Here is a 20,521-nt window from a genome sequence, read left to right as displayed (position 1 = left end):
ATATATGAAGTGTCTGGCTATTAAGAGTGCAATACTAATCTTGTCTCCTCTGTTGAATTCAGTGGGGCTTACACCCAAGTAAAGGGGGTTAGGATTGCAGCCTAAGGCATGAGCGAAGTTTCCTAGCAATGTGGCATGAAAAAGAGAGAGGTTGCAAATGAGTTTGGGTTGTTGTTTTTTAATTTCATACATATATCCTTTTTGCATCACATTTTTTATTTTGTACCCCCCCCCCAATTACTAGATTGTTGTATTTTGATTACAGTCTGCCGCAGAGCATATATTAATGTAGAAAGGTGGGGTGTAAACTGGAGTAGCAGAAGCAATAACAATAGAGATGGATATTTCAAGGGGCAGCGAAGTTTGGACCATAAACTAAAGTTACCTGTTTTTTAAATTGGTCCTGAATTCCCAATCCCAGTTGACGGCTTCACTCTCTGCCAGAGTAAAGGCTGGTCTGGATGCAACCTCTGGCGGCAGATTTGGGGTCCTAGTAGAAAGGTGTGTCAGCATGTGAGATACTGAGCACCATCTTGGCTGTGAGTCCTGGAAAACCTGCTGCCTGCCTTACAGGCCTTACAGGACTGACTCCAGCTACAAAAACTGCTGAACACACTCTTAGGCTGTGATATTGCTTAAGTTGGGTTTTTTTTTGGTAAGTTAATGTTATTGATTTCTGCATCTTTATTTTTAGATCTTATTATTTATGTGGAAATTGTTTCAACTTGGTTGTGTACTTTTTATGTGTTTTATTTATTGTTTATTACTTTTGTTAGGGACACAGGTGGCGCTGTGGGTAAAACCCAGTGCCTAGGACTTGCCGATCGCATGCTCAGAGCTGTTGTTGCTTTTTAGATACCACAACCTTTTGGTCCCTGGAGAATCCTGTTTCTAAGATCCCATCAACAAAAACACCTTCTTATATATACAAACCTTAAATTTTCCATGTGTGTGCTAAGCAAAGGCAAACTCGGATAATGCAAAAATGAAAGTAGCTCCCAACTGTCACTTTTCTTGGATTCAAGTGTAGAACTGGATCACTAGGATATTGGTTTCCCCTGTTCCTTTACCTATCCCAACCCTGCTTGCCAGAGATAATACAACCTTCAGTGACAAGAGCAAGTTGCATCTATTGAAAATACAGCATCCCCTCTCAATATTATTCTATGGCTGCATTTTGGTAAAAAAGACTACTTGATGTGATGTGATGTGCAAGGCAGGTACAAATCAAGTAGCTCGTCGTCGTTTAGTCTTGTCTGACTCTTCGTGACCTCATGGACTAGAGCATGCCAGGCACTCCTGTCTTCCACTGTCTCCTGCAATTTGGTCAAACTCATGTTAGTAGCTTCAAGAACACTGTCCAACGGTTATCCCCCATTGCACCTTGCTAATTCAGATGGAGATCAGCAGATTGTATGCATAAACGTTCTCCACTTCTTTTTTAAAAAATTAATCATTGTGGGATTTATTGCCACGGCATGGGGTGGTGATGGCTGCGGACTTAGATGGCTTTAAAAGGGATTCAATAAACTCGGAGAGAAGCAGAATTCTATGGATGGTCATGACAGCAACTGCAACTGCATGGTCGGCGGTTCGAATCCCCGTGGCGGGGTGAGCTCCCATCTTTGGTCCCAGCTCCTGCCCACCTAGCAGTTCGAAAGCACCCCTAAGTGCAAGTAGATAAATAGGTACCGCTTTCTAGCGGGAAGGTAAACGGCGTTCCGTGTGCTGCGCTGGCTCACCAGAGCAGCTTCGTCACGCTTGCCACGTGACCCAGAAGTGTCTCCGGACAGCGCTGGCCCCCGCCTCTTAAGTGAGATGGGCGCACAACCCTAGAGTCGGACACGACTGGCCCGTACGGGCAGGGGTACCTTTACCTTTACCTTACTTTTGTTCGGTTTGCAATGGTGTAAATCTCGTCACGTTGTAAGCCACCTTGAGCACAGTTTTAACCAGTGCTTCCCCCCCCCCAAAAAAACATTTAGGGATACTCTCATTTTGACTCAAGAAAATCACCATTTGATAGTTCAAATAAGGAAAAATAGATACAGTAAATGGACAAAAGTACAACGATTCACAAAACGTTTAGGGGTATGTGTACCCCTGTGCCGCCCCCGCCCCCTGAGAAAACACTGGTTTTAAGTATGGAAAGGCGGCTTACAAATAAAACGATGATGATGACCTTGCCCCACCTCTCTCCCTCCATCCCCAGGGACTGTCTCCATTCTCCTACACCGACTGGCAGGCAGCGTGGATGTAATTAAAGCCTGCACTCACGCCTTCCTCCTGGAAGTCCTGCTGTACCAAGATGTGGCAATGTCTGCCTTGGGGGAAGAGTCTCTCCTGAATCTGCAGCGTAGGCTTCGTGAAGGTGATGAACCAGGAGGGAAGGGGAGTGGGGAGCAGCTACAGCTCAGTGGGGGTGGGGCACACAGCTTTCCCCTTCAATTTCTGACATCTCCACTTATAAGACGGGTGAAGAAGAATCTTACCCTCCGCTCCTGTGGAGAGTGGCAGGTGGGCCCAGAGCCAAAAGTGGGCGGGACATCCTTCTTGTGTCTCTTTTTCCATGGCCCACTTCCTCACCCCCCCCCCATTTCTGCCCTTTGGGCCACCTGCATGAAATCAGGTTGAGGACTGTGTGAAATCAGGCAGAGGGGTACGTGGTGGTGTAGTGTAGTGGTTAGAGTGCTGGACCTGGGGGAGCAGGGTTCAAGTCCCCACTCAGCAAGGAAGCTGACTGGGCTACTTTGGGTCAGAGGAGGAGGAGAACCTCGTACACGACCACATGCTTCTTGGAAGAAAGCGGGTCGGGGAGATAGAAATGTATTAATAAAACAAAATTAAAACAGCTGTCCATCCGAGGCTTAAAGGATATGACTTAAAGGGTTGGGAAGGTGATCTTTCTCTCTGACATTTTTAGAGAGAGATTTCCCCCTTCCTATTGGGCTGCTCTTTGATAGTTTATTTTATTTGCATTTATAGCCCACCGTATACTTAGAGTATACTTAGAGTATACTTAGAGTTCAAGTGTGAACAATGTACCCATTTTAATATGCTGTGCTCTTTTCTTGGTGTAGCCCTGCCCGGGGAGGAGGCTCTGATTTCCTTCTTTTTTTTTCTTTTTTGGATCATTCAGAACCTGAGAATAAGGACAGCACTGCGATTTCTGAAACACATCAGCTGTTGGACAAAATATTTCCCAAATTCCTGGCAGGTATGGTGGGGTCGTGATATAGATGCTGACCTTTACTTAAAAAAAATTTTAAAAATTCTGAATGCAGCACTGAGCAAAGCTACATTTCCACGACCAGTGTAAGTTATGAAAATTAGGTAAGTTATGAAAATATAATAGATTTGCATCTAGCTGCTTGTTTAGCTGTACATAATAATAAGATTAGTATAATAGTATATTAATTAGATCTGGGGAAAGGGAATCACTCCTGTTAGAGCCTCTGCTCAGAACCTCTCAGAACTTTTATCAGGCTTTGCCCATCACAGATTTTCAACTTAATCCTAAGGAGTGGAAACTTGCTTTCCTTTAAAAAGACTGCAGAAGTTTTTATGATTTCTCATGCTGTTTCTGCTTGCAAGAATCCTCCCCTCCCCCCCCCCAAAAACCCCATTCAGTCCTGCTTATATTTCACCCTTCTGCATTATCCTGTATCAGAGAGGTAGGAGCAGGAAAGTGTAGGTCGAGAATTAATTGAATGTATAGTTACAGCTAAACAAGACTCCCTTCCTTTCACTTTGGACCCACCCGTCTCTTCGAAGGATTGACAGCAGCAGGATGGGTAACAGACCGGAACCTTCTGGGACCTGATGAGTGGCGCATGGATTGGACCATCCCTGAAAAGAAAACCCTTTAACTCCAAGAGACGTTTAACATGGCGACTTGCTAAAGCCTTGGAAAGAGTGGCAGAGGTGCTGTCTCTGCCTCACGTGGAGTTTTTAATGCCAAAATGGATGGGAGCGCAGGGTACCTGATGTTGGGATATGAGTGCTCACCAGCTGCTCACCCTGATTTCTTGAGGGTGAGAGGGAAACACAAAAATAAACCCTTTTTTATAAACATTAAGTTTAAAAGTGTTTCTTCTTTTCCATTTTGTGTGTGAAAATGTTATATATGTGCATGTAGTAGTTTTGCAGTACCGATAACTTCCTTGTGCATTTTTGAGGCCTGTATTTGTCAAATTGAACCTTCAGGCAGACACATCTCCATTCCTGACAGAATAAGTTGCAGAGGGAACTTGCCCTCCTTCCGGTTCCCCATTTGCCTCCGGCCTAGAACATACAAAAGCACGTTGGCCATTTTCACAGTCACATTTATTCCCCCTTTCTTTGGCCTCTCTGTTTTCCAAAACACTGGGTCTGGATGCTGCTGGTGCTGTCAGATGTGCGGCCTTCGGGGGGGGGGGGGATGGGCAGGCCAGCATTGCCTACCTCAAACCAAGTCATAAGGGAGGTACCCTTATGCCTGACTCTCATGACCTCCATGTGGCTTTGGAGGAACTAAACAACCTCTGCTACACCGACCTTGGTGAAAATGGTGATGACGGCATGAGGGGTGCTTTGATTCCAGGGGCCGCACAAATGTGATGAAGGTGAAAAGCACTGGGAGAAAGTGTGTGGTTTGGATGACCAGACCTAAGAAAAGTGGAAGCATGGACAAGAAGCTAGAATGTCTTGCTCTAGGGACTCGAAGGGGTGAGGACCCCAGGTGCCAAAACGGTGGGGCCCCCAAGAAGAACGTGCCATTCTTTTATTTTTTTGCAACGCCACTAACATTGGGTGGTTTGTCTTTCCTTGCAGGCTTCATACCGTTGAGGTGAGGGCAGTGGGAGAGAGGCAGTATATGTGGTATTGCACAGAGGAACGAAGAAGGGCCTTCAAAATGGGGCATCTTGCTACAACACGGACGGGGAGCCAGTACCCTTCCCTGATGTTAGACTACAAAGCACATCATCCCTGGCCATGCTGGTTGGGGCTGATGGGAACTGGAGTCCAACAACACCCGAAAGGTCTCAGCTTCTCCTTCCGTGTGTTGCATTACGATGCCCTCTCTGACTTGGATTACAAGGGTTGGTCTTGGGTGGGCTTGGGTGATCCTGGCTGGTGGGTTAAGGACTGCTCGTTCCCTGACAACTCGTTGATGCCACTGTCCCTCAGAGGCTGAAGTTATGCCCAGGGGGGGTTGGTGGATAAGAGGGTGTCAAGAGGTTTACGGAGAGTTGTCGTCCTGGGTGGCGCTCAGGCATAGTAGCCCCACAAAAATATCGCTAGGGCCATCATGACGATGGCGTTGATGTTGACGACGCGCCTCCACGTTGGATGCTCAGTGATGTCTGTCAGGCGCCGCAGCTCCTCAGCTTTCTCTTCTGGGCTGGGCTCTGGCTGCTCCTGGCTGTCTGCCGCCATCCCACAGAACCAGCTGAGGCACCGGCGCAGCCTGCCAGAGGAGGCCGCTGCTTTGGGATCTGCGCGGGGAGGGGAAGAAACAGAGGATGGTCAGGGCCTACAAGGCTGTGTGATTGAGGCCACCTCAGAAGGAAAACGACGCCACCGAGTAATAAGTGGTTTGGGGCCTCCTGCAGGGATAGTTAAGAGGGGAAAAGTGGGATGGCCTGCCTCTCATCTCCTGATACTGGCTCAGGGCTGAATGAGGCCCCATGAGCCCCTCTCACTGGCCCTTGGAACTTTCCCCAGGACTTTGCCTCTCACTGGCTTTGCCTCAAAACTCAGTTGTTTTTGCCTGGCTGGAATGTGTCCTCGAACTCATGTCTCTGAATGGGGGATCGAGACAGGTGTGTGAGTGTGTGTATCTGCCCTACTTCACAAAAGTAAAATTTGCATTTGCTGCTCCTCCCACTTTTGCACCTGACCCTGCGTGTGGCCCTCGGAAAGCTGTCCAGGAGGGAACATGGCCCTTGGGGTGCGAAAGGCTTCCCACCCTTGCGATACAAAGCCTCCTCTCTGCCTCACCCTCCACCTCCAGCGCCTGCTCCAGCCTCCCGTTCCTGGCGGCTTCCATCTCTGCATGTTCCCGGCGCCGCTGCTGGGCAGCCTCCCTTTGTTTGGCTTCCTCCTCTTCCTCCGTGTCCAGATCAACTCGCTCCTCTTTACTGTGCCTGAGGCTGAACACCAGGCGATGCAGCTAGGGTGGCAAGACGGGCGGATTGGTTAGACGCAAGGTGCATGGTTGTGTTGCTCACCTGCCACCCTTTATCTCTCGCCCAAGCCCCCCTCCCCTTCCCTTGACAACGGATGGGCAAATATAGTATTGTTATGAGTTGGCAGACGGGTAGGTTGTATGCCTGGGACCCCTTCTAAGTCTTGGAATAGCCAGGCTAGCTTCCTAGTGAGGTGATAGCCTGGGTAATGGGCCATTAAGGCACCAAAGGAAGTGGCTCTGTGCCAGAGAACAAATGGGGGGGGGCCACTCCGTCAACTGGTTGGTAGTTAGACCATAGTTTGTTAAATGCGATGAAGAAGAAGAAGAGTTTGGATTTGATATCCCGCTTTATCACTACCCTAAGGAGTCTCAAAGCGGCTAGCATTCTCCTTTCCCTTCCTCCCCCACAACAAACACTCTGTGAGGTGAGTGGGGCTGAGAGACTTCAGAGAAGCGTGACTGGCCCAAGGTCACCCAGCAGCTGCATGTGGAGGAGCGGAGACACGAACCCGGTTCCCCAGATTATGAATCTACCGCTCTTAACCACTGCACCACACTGGAACTATAGTTTTGTGATGGGGAAAACAACAGTTCCCAGGATTCTTGTGTGTGCTCTAAATATACTTTTCTGTGGCTCGTCTTTCATACCACTAGGCCTGCCTTCCCCAAAATGAGCTACACCCCCACCATGCATTTAAAGACTGTAAACTAGAGTTGGGCTTTTCGAGGCTTGGAGGTGGCAAACCTCAGTTGCCTTGGCAGTGAGGCATTGCCACCCTGAAGCCCCCAGATTAGGTTCGTGTGCCAGGTTCACGTGGATTCCCCTGCCCACCCGGCCTCTATACTTACGTGTTTCTCAGGGATAGGTGAGGTGCAGAGAGAGACACCCATCGCAATGGTGGCCGAGAGGCAGAAGAGGATGAAAGCAAAGTAGAGATAGTGGACTCCACAGATCAGGCGGGGGCAGGTGCTGGGGAAGAGGCAACTTCCTGTCCCGTAAAAAAATTCCGGGATCATCCGGGCCATGCCTATGGCTAGCCCCCCCACCAGCCCCCAGAACGCACCCTAAAGAGGGAGAGAGAAAAACAGGGTGAAAGAGAAGGATGAACAACAACAGAGCCAAGGGGCTGGGCTAGGTCTGGCTGCTTTGAATGCTTTCTAACCCAAATATTTGCTTGTCCTGTTCTTTTTGGTCTCCTGTGCTGCACCCTAAAATTGAGGTCCGCAGTAGAACCTGAACACGGATGGATCCTAAAATTAACCTGTGACATGCTTTATGGAGAGTTAGGCTTCTTTGCAGTGACTTCTCTGTACAGTGGTACCTCGGGTTAAGTACTTAATTCGTTCCGGAGGTCCGTACTTAACCTGAAACTGTTCTTAACCTGAAGCACCACTTTAGCTAATGGGGCCTCCTGCTGCTGCTGCATGATTTCTGTTCTCATCCTGAAGCAAAGTTCTTAACCTGAAGCACTATTTGTGGGTTAGCGGAGTCTGTAACCTGAAGTGTATGTAACCTGAAGTGTATGTAACCTGAGGTACCACTGTATCTTCTATTCCAGGGTTTCCCCATCCCCCGAGCACCTGAATTCCATATCCCAAAATGGCTACTGCCTATCACTCAAATTCCCTTTATCTTCGGCCCCTGGCTTTCCTCTCCACTGACTGAGTGTCCCTGTCCCATGCTGGCCCCTTCCCGAATGTCACTCACCTGCTCATTAACTCTTTTGACAAAGAGCCCAAGGAGAAAGATGGCCGCAATTGGTGGGGCCAAGTAGCTGCTGACGGACTGGATGTAGTCGAAGAGCTGGCCTCCCTGGGCCGCCTGCACCACTGGGATCCACGCAATGCTCACCCCCACAAGGAGCAGGATCCACACTCTGTGGGGAGCAACAGCAAGGTGAGAACGCAGCACCCCCCTTGGGGAGAGCAGGACAATGGAGGCACCACCAAAGGCATTTCGCCAGCGGTGCTTGGTTGCAGTTGGGGAGGGATTTCTGCGGGTCCTTGCCTTGTGCTGTGGCATCACCTGGTTTGGTTTTCCAAAAGAATTTTTCCAAAAGCCATCTTGGCAGTCAACATATCTGGCCTGCGGTTGTTGCTAGTTTTTCTAATGTAAAAAGTGTATTTGTTCCGTGACAGTTTCTAGGGTTTCCGAATATGTCCCTACAGCAGAATGGAGGCAAACTGGACCCGTCCTGAGCTCCCCATTTCTGCTACAGGGTACCATTAAGTTATCTTAATGAATGAAGTGGTACTCAATGGGCGTGGGGCACATAGCTGTCAACTTTCCCCTTTTCTTGCGAGGAATCCTATTTGGAATAAGGGAATTTTCCTTTAAAAAAGGGAAACGTTGACAGCTATGGTGGCACAACCCAGCGCTCTTCCTCACCTGCCCACGATCAAGAGCTCCTTGTCACTGGCTTGCGGCCTCAGGCGGTTGTAGATGTCCATGGTGAAGAGGGTACCACTGCTGTTGAAGATGGAAGCCAGCGAGCTCATTAATGCCGCCAGCATCACAGCCAGCATGAGACCCCGGAGGCCTGCGGAGGGGAGACACAATGAAGTGGGAAGGGAAGAAGGTCCGTCTTCCTCGCAGCTCAGCATCTCTCAGGTGACACAGATGGAGCTGGTCAGAATCCATAATAAGGCGAGCGCAGTGGGTTCCGAAGGACTCAGGATTTCAAGCGCAATAAAGTCAGGCAAAACCCGCCCTCCCCTTAACCCCACCGCTCCTTACCACTCGGCATGAGAGACACCACCAGTTTGGGGTACGCAATGTTGGAGCACCCAACTTCCGTGCCACAGATCCGTTTGCATTCCTCTGGGATGACGCAAGCCACTTCGTCTGAAAAAGCAGAGGGGACGCAATGTAACTCCCGGATTAAAATAACTGCAGGTGTTGCTGGCCTGTCAGTACATTTGGATCTTTGAACGAGGGTCGTGGGGGCCGCCCCTTCTCCCCACTTGCAGAGAGACAGGAAGTGAGAAATTGTGTGCACACCCACTTCTCTTTTCCAAAGGATTTAGATGAAAGTCTGATTCTGCAGACTTATTCTGAGCCTGGAAAAGCCCGCAGAGCTGAAAGGGGAAGGTGTGGCACTCTTCCAACTTCCTTGTTTCAGCTCTGTGTATTTTTCAAGGAAGGGAAAGACAGCCACCTCATGCCCAAGGACCGGTGAGTTGTGGGGGGAGCTGCAGGTGTCATGGGAAGACTGCAGGGGTGCCATCAGCTCTGGACTGATGTTTTGTGTGCGCGCCGCTTACTGGGTGATGGGCCAGAGGTGTTGGCTTTTACGTTGTAGGTAGCCAATGTCTAAATAGGTGCTTATGTCCTACCCTCAAAGAACCATGGGAAGTTTAGTTTACCCCCCACAGAGCCACAATCCCCTGCACCCTTAAGCTATAATTCCCAGGAATCTTTGGCAGGAAAATGTGTTTTAAATGTATGGTGTGCATGCAACCTAAATTCTTAAACCGCCGGCAATCTCTTGAGGTCTCCAAGGCCACAACGAAAATGGAGAAAAAAAGCTGGAGAGCTGGAAGTTTCTACCTGCTGAGAGGAACCAAACTCACTTTTCAGCTTCTAGAAGGGTAACTGTTTCAGTGTTTTTCAGCAAAAGCAGGAGAGAGCTTTGTGGCGGTTGCAGGCTAACAAATGAACCACAGCCTAAGATTATCTGATTAAATCTTAAATGCATGCAGAATAAGCACAGCTGCCCAGTCGCAACAGCAGTGGTTAGTGAGGGGAACGCATATATTGAGAATAAAAGCCCATCAGCTCTATTCAGGCCATTGGTGACAGGACTGAAGGTTGTGGTTGCGTTGTACGTTGGCGGTCTAGCACCAGTGGCATGCCCTGAGATCAGGAAAGCACTCCAAACCTTTTCCGCCTTCATGGAATACCAGGACGTGGCCTCCTTCCCTCAGTTCCGACCTGCTTCCCCAGCCCTCCCCAGGTGTTTACCTGGATACAGGATCCGGCTGATCATGCCAGGCATAACCATAAGAAACATGGGCAGCAGTTTGAGGTAGCCACAAAGGATGCAGCCGGCTTTGACATGGGTGAGGTTCTTCCCAGCCAGGCACCTCTGCACGATCACCTGTGCGGGATGAAAACAGGAACTTTTGCTGCCAGTCATCTTTCCCATGATTTAGCTAATGCCTTTACATCAGGGGTGGGGTGGGGTGGCTTTCACCCTGAGAATCCCTCACCTGTCATTCAACAAATGTCATCATGATGTCAGGTGCTTGGCAGACAGGTGAAACCACCCACCTTTCTATAGCAAAAACCACAGTAATAATAATAATAAATTCTGCTTTTTGCAAGGATTGACTATGCACAGTAGGTTTCCTGCAGGATTTAACACCTCTACATCCCCACTTAAGAGCTGATGGGCAGGCAACAGTGCCACACAGCCAAACTGAGCAAACTCAAACCCAGCAGCACGTCATCTGACATCCCCTGCCCATCAGGATGACGTCAGCTAATTGACAAGTGGCCTTTTCTTTTTTTAATTGGCTAGCAGGAGGTTCCCCAGCCCACTTTGCACAAATCTATGGTGCAACTGCACTTGGAAAAACTGAATACCAGTGTTTTCCGATTGGCTAAGTACTGCAGACCCCCTGTTTTTCAAACGCTAAGCCACGGACCCCCTACTTTTGAAAGTTGTGATATCTCTATGGTAGTTTTTGTTACGTGAATGGTGCTATGGGGACCCCCTGGGTGGGTTACGCGGACCCCCAGTTAGGAACCACTGCTGTATATACAGTTCTGGCCTTTGCAACTCAAATAGCGCAAAGCTGGAAAAGGTGCAGGAAACTGAAACCAGAACAATCAAGTCCTGGTTGCAGAAAAGTTACAACGTTTGAGGCTTTTTACATTAGAAAGGCGGTGAGTCAGAAACTGGGTGTTGAAATCCAGAGGAAAAGGGTATGATCTTGTGCAAGCAGGCATTAGGAGATTGCGATAGAGCCAGGCAGAGAGACAGATACTCTCGCCCTTGCCTTACCTGGTCAGTGCACCAGTACCAGAGAGAATTGATGGAGAGGCCAAGGATAACAGCCGGCCAGGGCATGTCGCTGACGACGGCATCTCTCATCATCTGAAAGGAGTCTTCGCGGGGGATGTAGCAGGAGGCTGAGATGTTGTAGAGAGCAGGGTTCGGGGAGAGGGTCTGCCTGGGAAGCGCCTGCATGTACTTGTCGAACATCGCCTGGTAACCTCCCACTGCGTTAAAGGCTGCAGCGGAATAGAGGCGGGCAATTTAAAGATAGGATATGGCACACCCACGCATAATGTCACCCCAAACATCTGCTACGGTTGCCCAGACTTTTCCTTCCAACCCCAAAAGAACCCAGGCTTTCTCCACCACAAATAATTCACAAATAAAGATTGTTTTTAGAACAAGACTTTCAAACCAGAGTTGTACAAGGGATACCGAGATGAAATGTGGAAGATGCACAGCTGAGTTATCTCATCAAAAATAATAATCCTAGTTAAAAAATAAGTAAAAATATTTATTTAGCACCAGCGCAACTCAGGATATGGGTTTTTTGTGGAGTGGTGGTGGTAAAAAAAAGAAGTGTTTTGGATCAGAAATGTAGACTGGAAACGTGGAGGAAATTGCTAAAATGGTGATGACCAGAGTTTTATTTTATTTTTTTTTAAAAAAAAGCATTTTAGCTTTAGCTCTCTTTATTGCTTTAATTTAAGCACCACTTTTTCTAATGTTTTAAGTTCAGAAAATATTTCATTAATATCTAATATATTTCTTTGAAAAACAGTGGGGAAAGCATTTTAGCACTGATTAAAAGCTTGTTTGTTGATTTGTTTAATGTCCCATCTTCAAGGACCTTAAGGTGGCATAAGGGGTGGATTCTATCTCCTCCCCATTTTATCTTCACAACAATTCTGTGAGGTAGGTTTGGCTAAGAGTCAGGGACTGCCCCGAGGTCACCCAGTGAGGACCTGGACCCTGGTCTTCCAGGTCCTCGTCCAAACCTCTAACCCTTGCACCCTACTGACTCTGTTACCAATATGATGCCCATGCCTCAGTGTCATATGTGCCACGGGAAGTGACCTACTCACCAAACCCCATCAGGACACAGGATCCACCAATCATGACGAATGACTGGATTGTGTCTGTGAACATCAGTGCTGCCAACCCACCTGGAGGAAAGACAGGAGAAGGTCATGCGCAGGTCATAGGGAACCGTATTACTGCACTAAATCATAGAATCATAGAGCTGCAGAGATCCTGGGGATCACCTTGTCATTTGGTTGATCCATCTCACTTGGCACCAGCTGCACTTTAGACTGTAAGCTCCTCAGGGCAAAGACCTGTCCTCTTAAACTCTGTAAAGCCGTATGTGCGCAAGAGGCTCCGTCGAAATGCTACCACTATAACACAGACCAGCAAGAGCTCGGGGTTTCTCAAGGGCATTAAAGGAATAACCAGACCTGTTCTTCCTGCTCATCATTAGTCAGGCTGCTTATCTTTTTTCTGGCAGGGATCCTTAATGTCAGTCAGAAATTCAACAGGTGAACTCTCCCTCAGGATGAGGCAAGCTTTGCCTGTTGAAGCTCTGCCTGCTGCACAGGTATTTAAAGGCCCAGGAGCCTTTCCCTTCAGTTGTACATGCATTCAGTTTATATCCTGCCCTCCCTCCCAAAGGAGTGGTTAACGTATAGATGACAAAACGCGTTCTAACAACAAACACAGCCAATGATTTCAGGACAGAAAACTAGAAACATTGGCAACTTCATCCATGAGGTGGAAGCATCATGGAATGACAGTGCTTTGAAAAATGGGTGCCTAATCTGTGGGTCAGCAGTAGCTTTATTATACATGCCATTGATGTTTGCCATTTTCAGGTAGCCTAGCCTGTTTGTTATTAATTTTTCGAAAAATAGGGAATGCCTCAACTCTTCAAGGAAACAACACCTGAATGCCCAGAGCACCAAAACTCAGTGGGGTGTGTAAGCAGCGGTTATCCATTACTGGCATTCTGCCCATGGTCTGAGGTACATTGCTTTGCATATTTTCAGCCAGAGTTAGGCCCTTAGCCCTTGCTGCTGTGTCTTATTTTTTAAAAGTGACTCACAGAAGTGGGGTCCCCCAGTTTGAGGAAAGGGGGTTGAACCCTTTCCTCCTCCTCACCTGCTCCTATTAGCCCAGGAAGCAGTTTTTGGAGCCAAATAGAGCTTATGTCTTCTTATTGGGACAAATAGAAGCTGAGGGCGGGGAACTGGAGTTTACTCAGAAAAGGCTGCGCTTGAAGATCTGAGGGCAGAAAATGTGCGTAATGTTCCCAGGAGTAAGATTGCCTACGCGCCGGGATGGAGGGAAGGGGAGATAATGCAGCGAGAAGAGGCTCCCTCATTGTGATTCAAACGCACAAAGAGTGCAAAGTCCATTTCTAAGCAGGGGGTGGGTTGGTGGGTGGTCCCTTAGCCTATGTTTTGTTTGGAAATTGTATGCAATTAACTTAGTTAATGCAAGGAGTAACGGCCATGCTTGGCACAGCATTTCTTCTCTGATACACACACAGACACGCGAGAGCGAGAGAGAGAGAGAGAGAGAGAGAGAGAGAGAGAGAGAGAGAGAGCGCACTTGCCTCTCAGTCTCTCTCACTCTCATATTGTCTGTCACTTACTGCAATACATACACACTCTTCTCCTCTCACATACACACACACTGCTTCCTTTTTCTCCCTCTCCCATTCTCTCTCTCTTCCACATATGCGCACAGACCTGCCTATCTACCTCTCTGAGGTTTCCATCTTATGAACTAGAAATGACTGTCTGTCCTTCTGTTAGGCCAGCAGTTTCACAAAATGGCAGCAAATATTTTATTATTTAATTCATTCTTATTTTCTCTTTGCTGCCTGGGATGGGGAGAGGCGCATGTGGGATTTTCTGCCTCAGATGCAAGCAAGCAAGCAAGCAAGCAAGCAAGCAAGCAAACAAACAAACAAACAAACAAACAAACAAACAAACAAACCCTTGACTAGCCCTGGGTGCTATTAGTATCATGGGTTTTGAAGATGCTTGAACTCAGGACAAAAAGGAGAAACGTGCTAAGAGGAAGGCACGCTTGGCAAATCCACACCGTGATCATCTCCCGCCTGGAAACCAATGTCCCCACTGTGGAAGGACGTGTGGATCCAGAATTGGTCTCCACAGTCATGGACTCACTGTTAAAACTGTGTTCATGGAAGACAATCTTACTTGGCTACAAGTGATTGAAGAAGAAGAAGAAGAAGAAGAAGAAGAAGAAGAAGAAGAAGAAGAAAGCTATTAGTATAATATAGCTTGGCTCTGGGGATGAGGTGTCATTTGCCCCTGTACCTGTCAAGCACGTTGACTTGTAGCAGTTAACAGGTTGACTGTCTGAAAAGCTGGTTTCTGCTGTGGTTAAAGGGGCATGAACAGGTCAGGCTGCCTCTCTCTCATGGCCGGTTGGCAACCCGGTTCTCTATTGTATTCCCTGCCACCAGCCTGTTCCGATAACCATTTCAACGTTCCAGTTACCTGTCACTGTGTAAATGGTGGTTATGATCAGGAGGGCTATGACGGCCACATAAATATTCCAGCCCAAAGCTTGCTGGATGAAGACGGCTCCAGAGAACATGTCCACCTGCCAGGTGAGAAAGAGAAAGCCCAAGTCCATAGATCATGGCTAATGGCCCCCAAAGAAATCAGACTGGGAAAGGGGTTCTCTCCAAGAGGAGGCTGGGGGAGGGGACAGGCTTTGCCGGGCAGCTTCCGTTCACCATTAAAATGGCCTTCTCTCCTCAGGTGGAAGTGGACCAGCCGAACCCTTGTTGGAAATCCTGCACCCACTTGCCCACCCTCTCAGTTCTTCATGCCCAGAGAAATGACCTACTGAGATCTTGGTGAAGATATACATGAAAAGGGAGAGGACGGAGAGGTAGAGTCGGATACGTCGGCCTCCAAAGCGCTTCTTCAGGTACTGTGGCATCGTGATGACCTGCAGGGGGAGGGAAGCAGCAGGGGAGAGGTCACTGCTGTCTTTTATAGTGTTAAAGCAAGAGCCACATAATGTTCGCTCTGCACTAGCAAGGAGTTAATCTTTCAGAGGGGCAACACCTAACCTCTGGAACTCCCTGCCCATTGACATAAGACAGGCAACTTTGCACTACTGTTTTAGATGCCTGCTAAAAATGCTATTCTTCTTTGGCAAGCCTTTCTAGACATGTAATTTGTGTGTGTGATTGTTGACTTTTTTTAAAGCTTACATTATGATGATAAATTTGTTAACATTTGATTTTTAAAATTGCACATTTAAAATGAATACTCTGCTTAAATCTGAAGCTTATTGGTGTAGTAGAGGTGCGGGGAACCTTCAGCCCTCCAGATTGTTGCTGAACTACAATTCCCATGATCCCTGGCCAATAGCCACGCTTGCTGGGGCTGAATAGCTTGTAGTTCAGCAACATCTGGAAGGTCCCAGGTTCCCCACACCTGGTCTAATAGGTATTAATGGCACACAGCTGTATATGGAAAAAGGGGAGCTTCTGGTTCCAAGGGTTAGCTTCTTAGCATGCTCCCTGGGATGAATCCAGTATTTTGGCTCTGCTCTTCCATTCCCAACCTACTAGCCCCACAGCATCCTGGTTTTCCATCCTCTTTTCTCTTGCCACCCAGACCCACTCAGCACTTTCCTCTTCTCATGTCCTCAGTTTTCACACACCAGTCGTTGTTCGACATAGCCAAGGAGTTAAGAATGCTGGATTTAGACATGGGAGACCTGAGTTCAAACTTCTGCGCAGCCATGATGCTAGCTGGGTGACTACAGATCAGTCCCCATCGCTCAGCCCAACCCACCTCCTCACCCAGTACAGTTGTGAGGATAAAACTGGAGTCAGGGAGAACCATGGGGCTACCCTGGGTTCCTTGAAGAGATTTCAAATGTCACAAAGAAGCAAGCAACGTATCTTCTTATTACCCCAGCTGTGAGGTAGACCGGGACGAAGAGCCATCCTAGGAGGAGGACAAGGAAGAGAGCCTGGGAGGAAAGAGAGAAGTGGGTTAGTGTGGTTCAAATTCTCACTTAAAAAATAATAATCTTGTTTTTTGGTAGGGCTTCTATGTCATTGACATGTACATAAGAGGCAGAAATGTAATGGGTGAAGTTTCCTCTCTCGCTGCCTTTTCACGTTGGGAAAATCAACACCAGTTGAATGTCTATAGGAAAAGTGGTGAACCTCAGGCTCGGGGGCCAGATGTGGCCCTCAATACCTCTCTGCCTGGCCCTTGGAACTCTTCCCAGGCCAAACCACTCACTGGCCCCTGCTTTACACCCTCTTTGATTGCTTCTGCCTGGGTGGAATGTTCCCTTGCACTCTGATCTTGCCTCTGGACGGCCTGGGTGAAGGGTGGAGAGTGCGTATGCATAGAAACTAGCTACTGTACAAAGGTAGAATTTTGCATGTGTTGCCCCTCCCACTTTCCACTATGGCCCACCCACAGATGGCAGGTGGCCCTCAGAAAGCTGCCCAGGTGACAGCAGGCCCCGATCCAAGTGTGTATGTGATCAGTCCCGCTTTCAGTTTCCGTTCGCCGAATGAAAGCGTCTTGCCTCCCCACCCACACACTGTGTTTCCCGAAAAAGAAAGATGGAGCCTGCAGCCCATTGCTTACGTTCCACTCGAATCCTGCCACGGCCAGGCCGGTCGCTGCCCCAGTGCCTGCCAAGCCCACAAAATGACCGCTGCCGATGTTGCTGGCAAAGAGAGAGGCGCCGATCTGTGGGCACACCAACCACCAAAGAAGGAATAGGGCTTGACGTTCCCCACGCACACCACCAAACAAAACACCAAAGCCCACCCACCATCTTGACCTTGGTGCTTCTTCCCTCTCTTCCCTCCTGTCTCCAATTTCACCCAATGTCCTAAATATTTCAATTCTCTCCCTGCTATGCCTGTTCATCATCTTAATTTATTTCTCACTTTCTTTTTGCTTTTCTGTATTTTTCCTCTTCGCTCCTGATCTTCCCTGTCTTCTGAACCCACCCTCCCATTCTCATCATCTTATTTCATTCCTATCCATCCCTCTCCCCAACCTGAAGTATTTGTGGCAGGTGTTTCGAGCCTCAGGACTGGGGGTCAAATACAGCTCTCTGGCCCTTGGGGCTCTCCCCGGGGCCACACCCCTAAGCAGCCTTGCTTCACACCTTCATGGGGATGTGTCCTTGAATTCTAATAATGCCTTTTGCTTCCCTGAATGGTGGGGAGGGAGAGGTGTGTGACTCTGTCTGGAAACTAGCCTACTGTACAAAGGTAAACATCCACAGCTTCGCCCATTTTTGCCTGTGCACTTGACCTGTGGCCCCCAGAAAGTTGCCATAAAGGGGAATGTGGCCCTCAGGCTGAAAAAGCTTTTCCATTCTCTAATTTAGGGTTTCTTTCTCCCCTGTTCCCAAGCCCCAGGGCTCCCATCTCTTCCTTTGTTCCTGTCCATTTTCTGTTACTCACCGGCCACCACACCATGTTCCTACCAGCCAAGAAATATCCCCTGACGGTACCCCTGTTGGTCCGGCACATCGACTGTGAACCAAGAGAGAGAGGAAAGGTGGTGTGAGTAGACGTCGTGGAAGGGCTCAGCCATTTTGGGATGTGTTATAATATGGGGCGTATTTCTTGCTCTGGCTGCATCAAAAGGAGACAAGCACAGAGGGAACAGAGCCCATCCTCTAGGGAACAGATTGTTCAATTGCTAATCTGTTCAATTTTACACCTCATTACCAGCTTGCTAGTACATTCCTGACCGATGTAGCCTTTTGCAATCATTAACCCATTTGGAACGACCAGGCCTAGGATCAAAGAGAAGAGACAAGGATGGGGAGAAAAGCAAAAAATATGCCTAGCGTGACAGGCCTCCCTGCTTGAATGTGGGGCAGAGGAACCCTGTAGCAGAGGAGAACAGCAAAGGAAAGTCTTGAGGCAGTGTCTGGGTTCTAGGTTCCTCAACTGCATTTGCAGGGCTGGGCCATACATGAGGCAGACTGAAGTAGCCGCCTCAGGCGGCATAATGGAACAGGCTGCCCCCAGTTAAATTTAACACATCTTTTTTTATAACTTAGTTAATAACATCCAAGTAACTTACAGTTTAGGTATACACAGATTAGTTTAAATCTTTGTATTTATCTGCAGTGTCTTGGGAGAAGTTTGCTATATTAATCAGGCTTTAAAAAAGAAGAAGTTCTAGTTGTATCTTTGAGAGGTGTCAATATAGGCTCACAGTGGCCTTTCATGGGTTTGAGACTTGGTCCCATTCCATGTGTTGACACATCGACCTGTCAATCATGGATGACAATCAGGTTTCAACAGCAAATGAGCCTTGCAAAATCGGCGAATGACCACCGATGCTCCTGCGAATGATCTCAGGATTGAGCTGGGAAAGAAAGTTTTAGGTAGTTTCTGAGCTACCCTGGACCGAAGTTGTTTTGTAAGTTAATACAAGAATCTTGTTTCCGGCTCGGAAGCAGATGGGCGGCCAGTGCAGCTGCTTTAACAAAACTTAAAAGGGTGTGATGTGTTTCTGAAAACATCTGCTCCAACCTTTGGGCAAATTTCGTTGTCCCCGAAGGGGGCAATGACAATAAAGATATTATTATTATTATTATTATTATTATTAATAATAATAATAAATTTATCAGTTGGTGTCTTCTGCCCAATTGGGACTGGAAGGGTGGAAGGCAGGGAGGACCACAGGAGGTGGACTGAGAGCCAGTGATAGGTGGAGTCTAGTTTTGCTCCCCAACCTCCTCCCTGAAGGCATCTAGAAGAGAAACACTAAGATCAAGGAGGAGGAAGCTGACGGGCAATGCCCCCCCAGCCTGGTTGCAAGTAATAAGGTGGTCTGGCGGGGGCTGGCTGAAAGCCAACCAAAGTTGGAGGAGCAGCCCTAATGGACCAGCACCCCCACAAATTTATTCTGCCTTTTTCATGCTTATGGTTATTATTAATGACATTTTGTCACTGAGTAATCCTTTGAGTGAACCGTTAGAGTGCATTTGAGTCTAGCACTTCAGCTGCTTTTCATTCTCCTTTCTGTAAATTTGTTTTATTTACACTATTTATATGGGACACTTAATCTCCAGGATTTCTAAGCAGTCTACATAAAAAAATTCTAAAAAGTATACGATGGATAAAACCAATTAGAATCAATCCCCATCCCACCAACACACAGTGGCTAAAATAAATGAAAATTTATTATCAAAACAGGGAACTTAAAATGCCTGTTGGAATGGAAAAGTCTTTGTCAAGCTCTTGACATTCAGTGGTGGTGGGGGTTCTGTCTAATTTCAGCTGGGGGGGGGGGCTTTCCATAGGATTGGATTCACAATATTGAATGTGTGGCTTCTGATAGATACAAGCTGTGTATCGGTGGCATTGGGGGCCACTAACAGAGACTCCCCCAAATATCTCAGTGGTCAGACCAGGGATATATGGAATCAGGCTGTCCTTAAGAGACCCTGGACCCAAGTTGCCTTGTAAATGAATAGACGAATCTGAAATACTCCGAGAGAAGACATGGAAGACTCAAATGGAGAGATGATGGTGGGTGGATGAGTTGTGTTTGGGCTAGAATAATAGAATCTTAGAATTGTAGATTTGGAAGGGAGTCCATCTAGTCCAACCCCTTACAATGCAGGAATCTTTTGAGCTATGCAAGGAAATGAGCTGAGTAACAGAAAAATAGGTGATGGTATGCTCTTTGTCCTGGCTTGGCTCTGACCGCTCCATGTTTTACCCTCAAATGCTGGTTCCAATTCCTTCCCCACAGCAAGGCAGTGCCCTTGTTTTCTAAGTGAGGAACTGAGTCCCTTCTTTCCTAGGCCACTTCCAGACTGCCTGTTTATCGAGCATTCATTGGGATCTGTTTGCAGGGAGATTAGATGATGTTGTGTATCAAACAGACTCATTTCCCGGTGCATTTTCCCATGACTTATTGCAAAAAGTCTGGTTTCAGGGGAGGAGAAACAAGTCTGTTGCACAGGAGCTCCCAATCAACTAATTGCACAACCTGAATTTTCCAGGATGGGATGGAATCCTACCTGAAAATAAAGGCAGTCTGGAAGAAACCCCTAGATGAGGGAAGTGTGTTTACGTGAGAGGAGCACACCCCCTCCCTCCCTCCCTACATACATACCCACAGACCGACTCCAATGACCGCAAGGAAGTAGAAGCAGATGACGGAAATGTCTGCTGGATTGTTGATGGCCGCCCTCTCTGGCGCGAGGACTGGCGATTCTTCCTCCATGGTGCCTCAAGCTCTGACTCTCCCGCAGTCAAGTAGGCAAAGTCAAGGAACTCTCTGGG

The 20,521-nt window shown here is 47.9% G+C and overlaps 2 protein-coding genes across 8 annotated transcripts in view; one reads left to right on the top strand and one right to left on the bottom strand.

Moving 5' to 3' along the window:
* The window catches only part of RUSF1 (RUS family member 1), a 12,732-nt gene extending 8,662 nt beyond the window's left edge, over positions 1-4,070 (top strand). For all 6 annotated transcript variants that reach the window (XM_083469208.1, XM_083469204.1, XM_083469205.1 and 3 more), the window contains 3 exons: positions 2,213-2,371; positions 3,140-3,217; positions 3,775-4,070. In XM_083469208.1, the coding sequence (XP_083325334.1) occupies positions 2,213-2,371; positions 3,140-3,217; positions 3,775-3,869 (332 nt within the window). In that variant the 3' untranslated portion in view covers positions 3,870-4,070. The remainder of the gene's footprint in view (positions 1-2,212; positions 2,372-3,139; positions 3,218-3,774) is intronic.
* Positions 3,231-20,521, bottom strand: SLC5A2 (solute carrier family 5 member 2). Of its 2 annotated transcripts, XM_083469165.1 has the most exons (15): positions 20,352-20,521; positions 17,672-17,743; positions 16,839-16,943; positions 16,144-16,203; positions 15,061-15,165; positions 14,706-14,811; positions 12,261-12,341; positions 11,182-11,411; positions 10,137-10,272; positions 8,910-9,017; positions 8,562-8,712; positions 7,881-8,049; positions 7,022-7,237; positions 5,983-6,154; positions 3,231-5,477 (listed from the first exon to the last, which is right to left on the bottom strand). In XM_083469165.1, exons 1-15 carry the CDS (start codon positions 20,460-20,462, stop codon positions 5,251-5,253), a joined length of 2,049 nt encoding a protein of 682 aa, XP_083325291.1. In that variant the 5' UTR covers positions 20,463-20,521; the 3' UTR covers positions 3,231-5,250. The 2 variants fall into 2 exon arrangements, with proteins under 2 accessions (XP_083325291.1, XP_083325292.1); XM_083469166.1 differs by lacking the exon at positions 7,022-7,237 and having other exon boundaries at positions 4,305-5,477; positions 20,352-20,506.

Source organism: Podarcis liolepis (assembly GCF_965112155.1).
Source record: "Podarcis liolepis genome assembly, chromosome: 13".
Lineage (NCBI taxonomy): Eukaryota > Metazoa > Chordata > Lepidosauria > Squamata > Lacertidae > Podarcis > Podarcis liolepis.
This window is presented reverse-complemented; position numbering and strand designations above follow the sequence as displayed.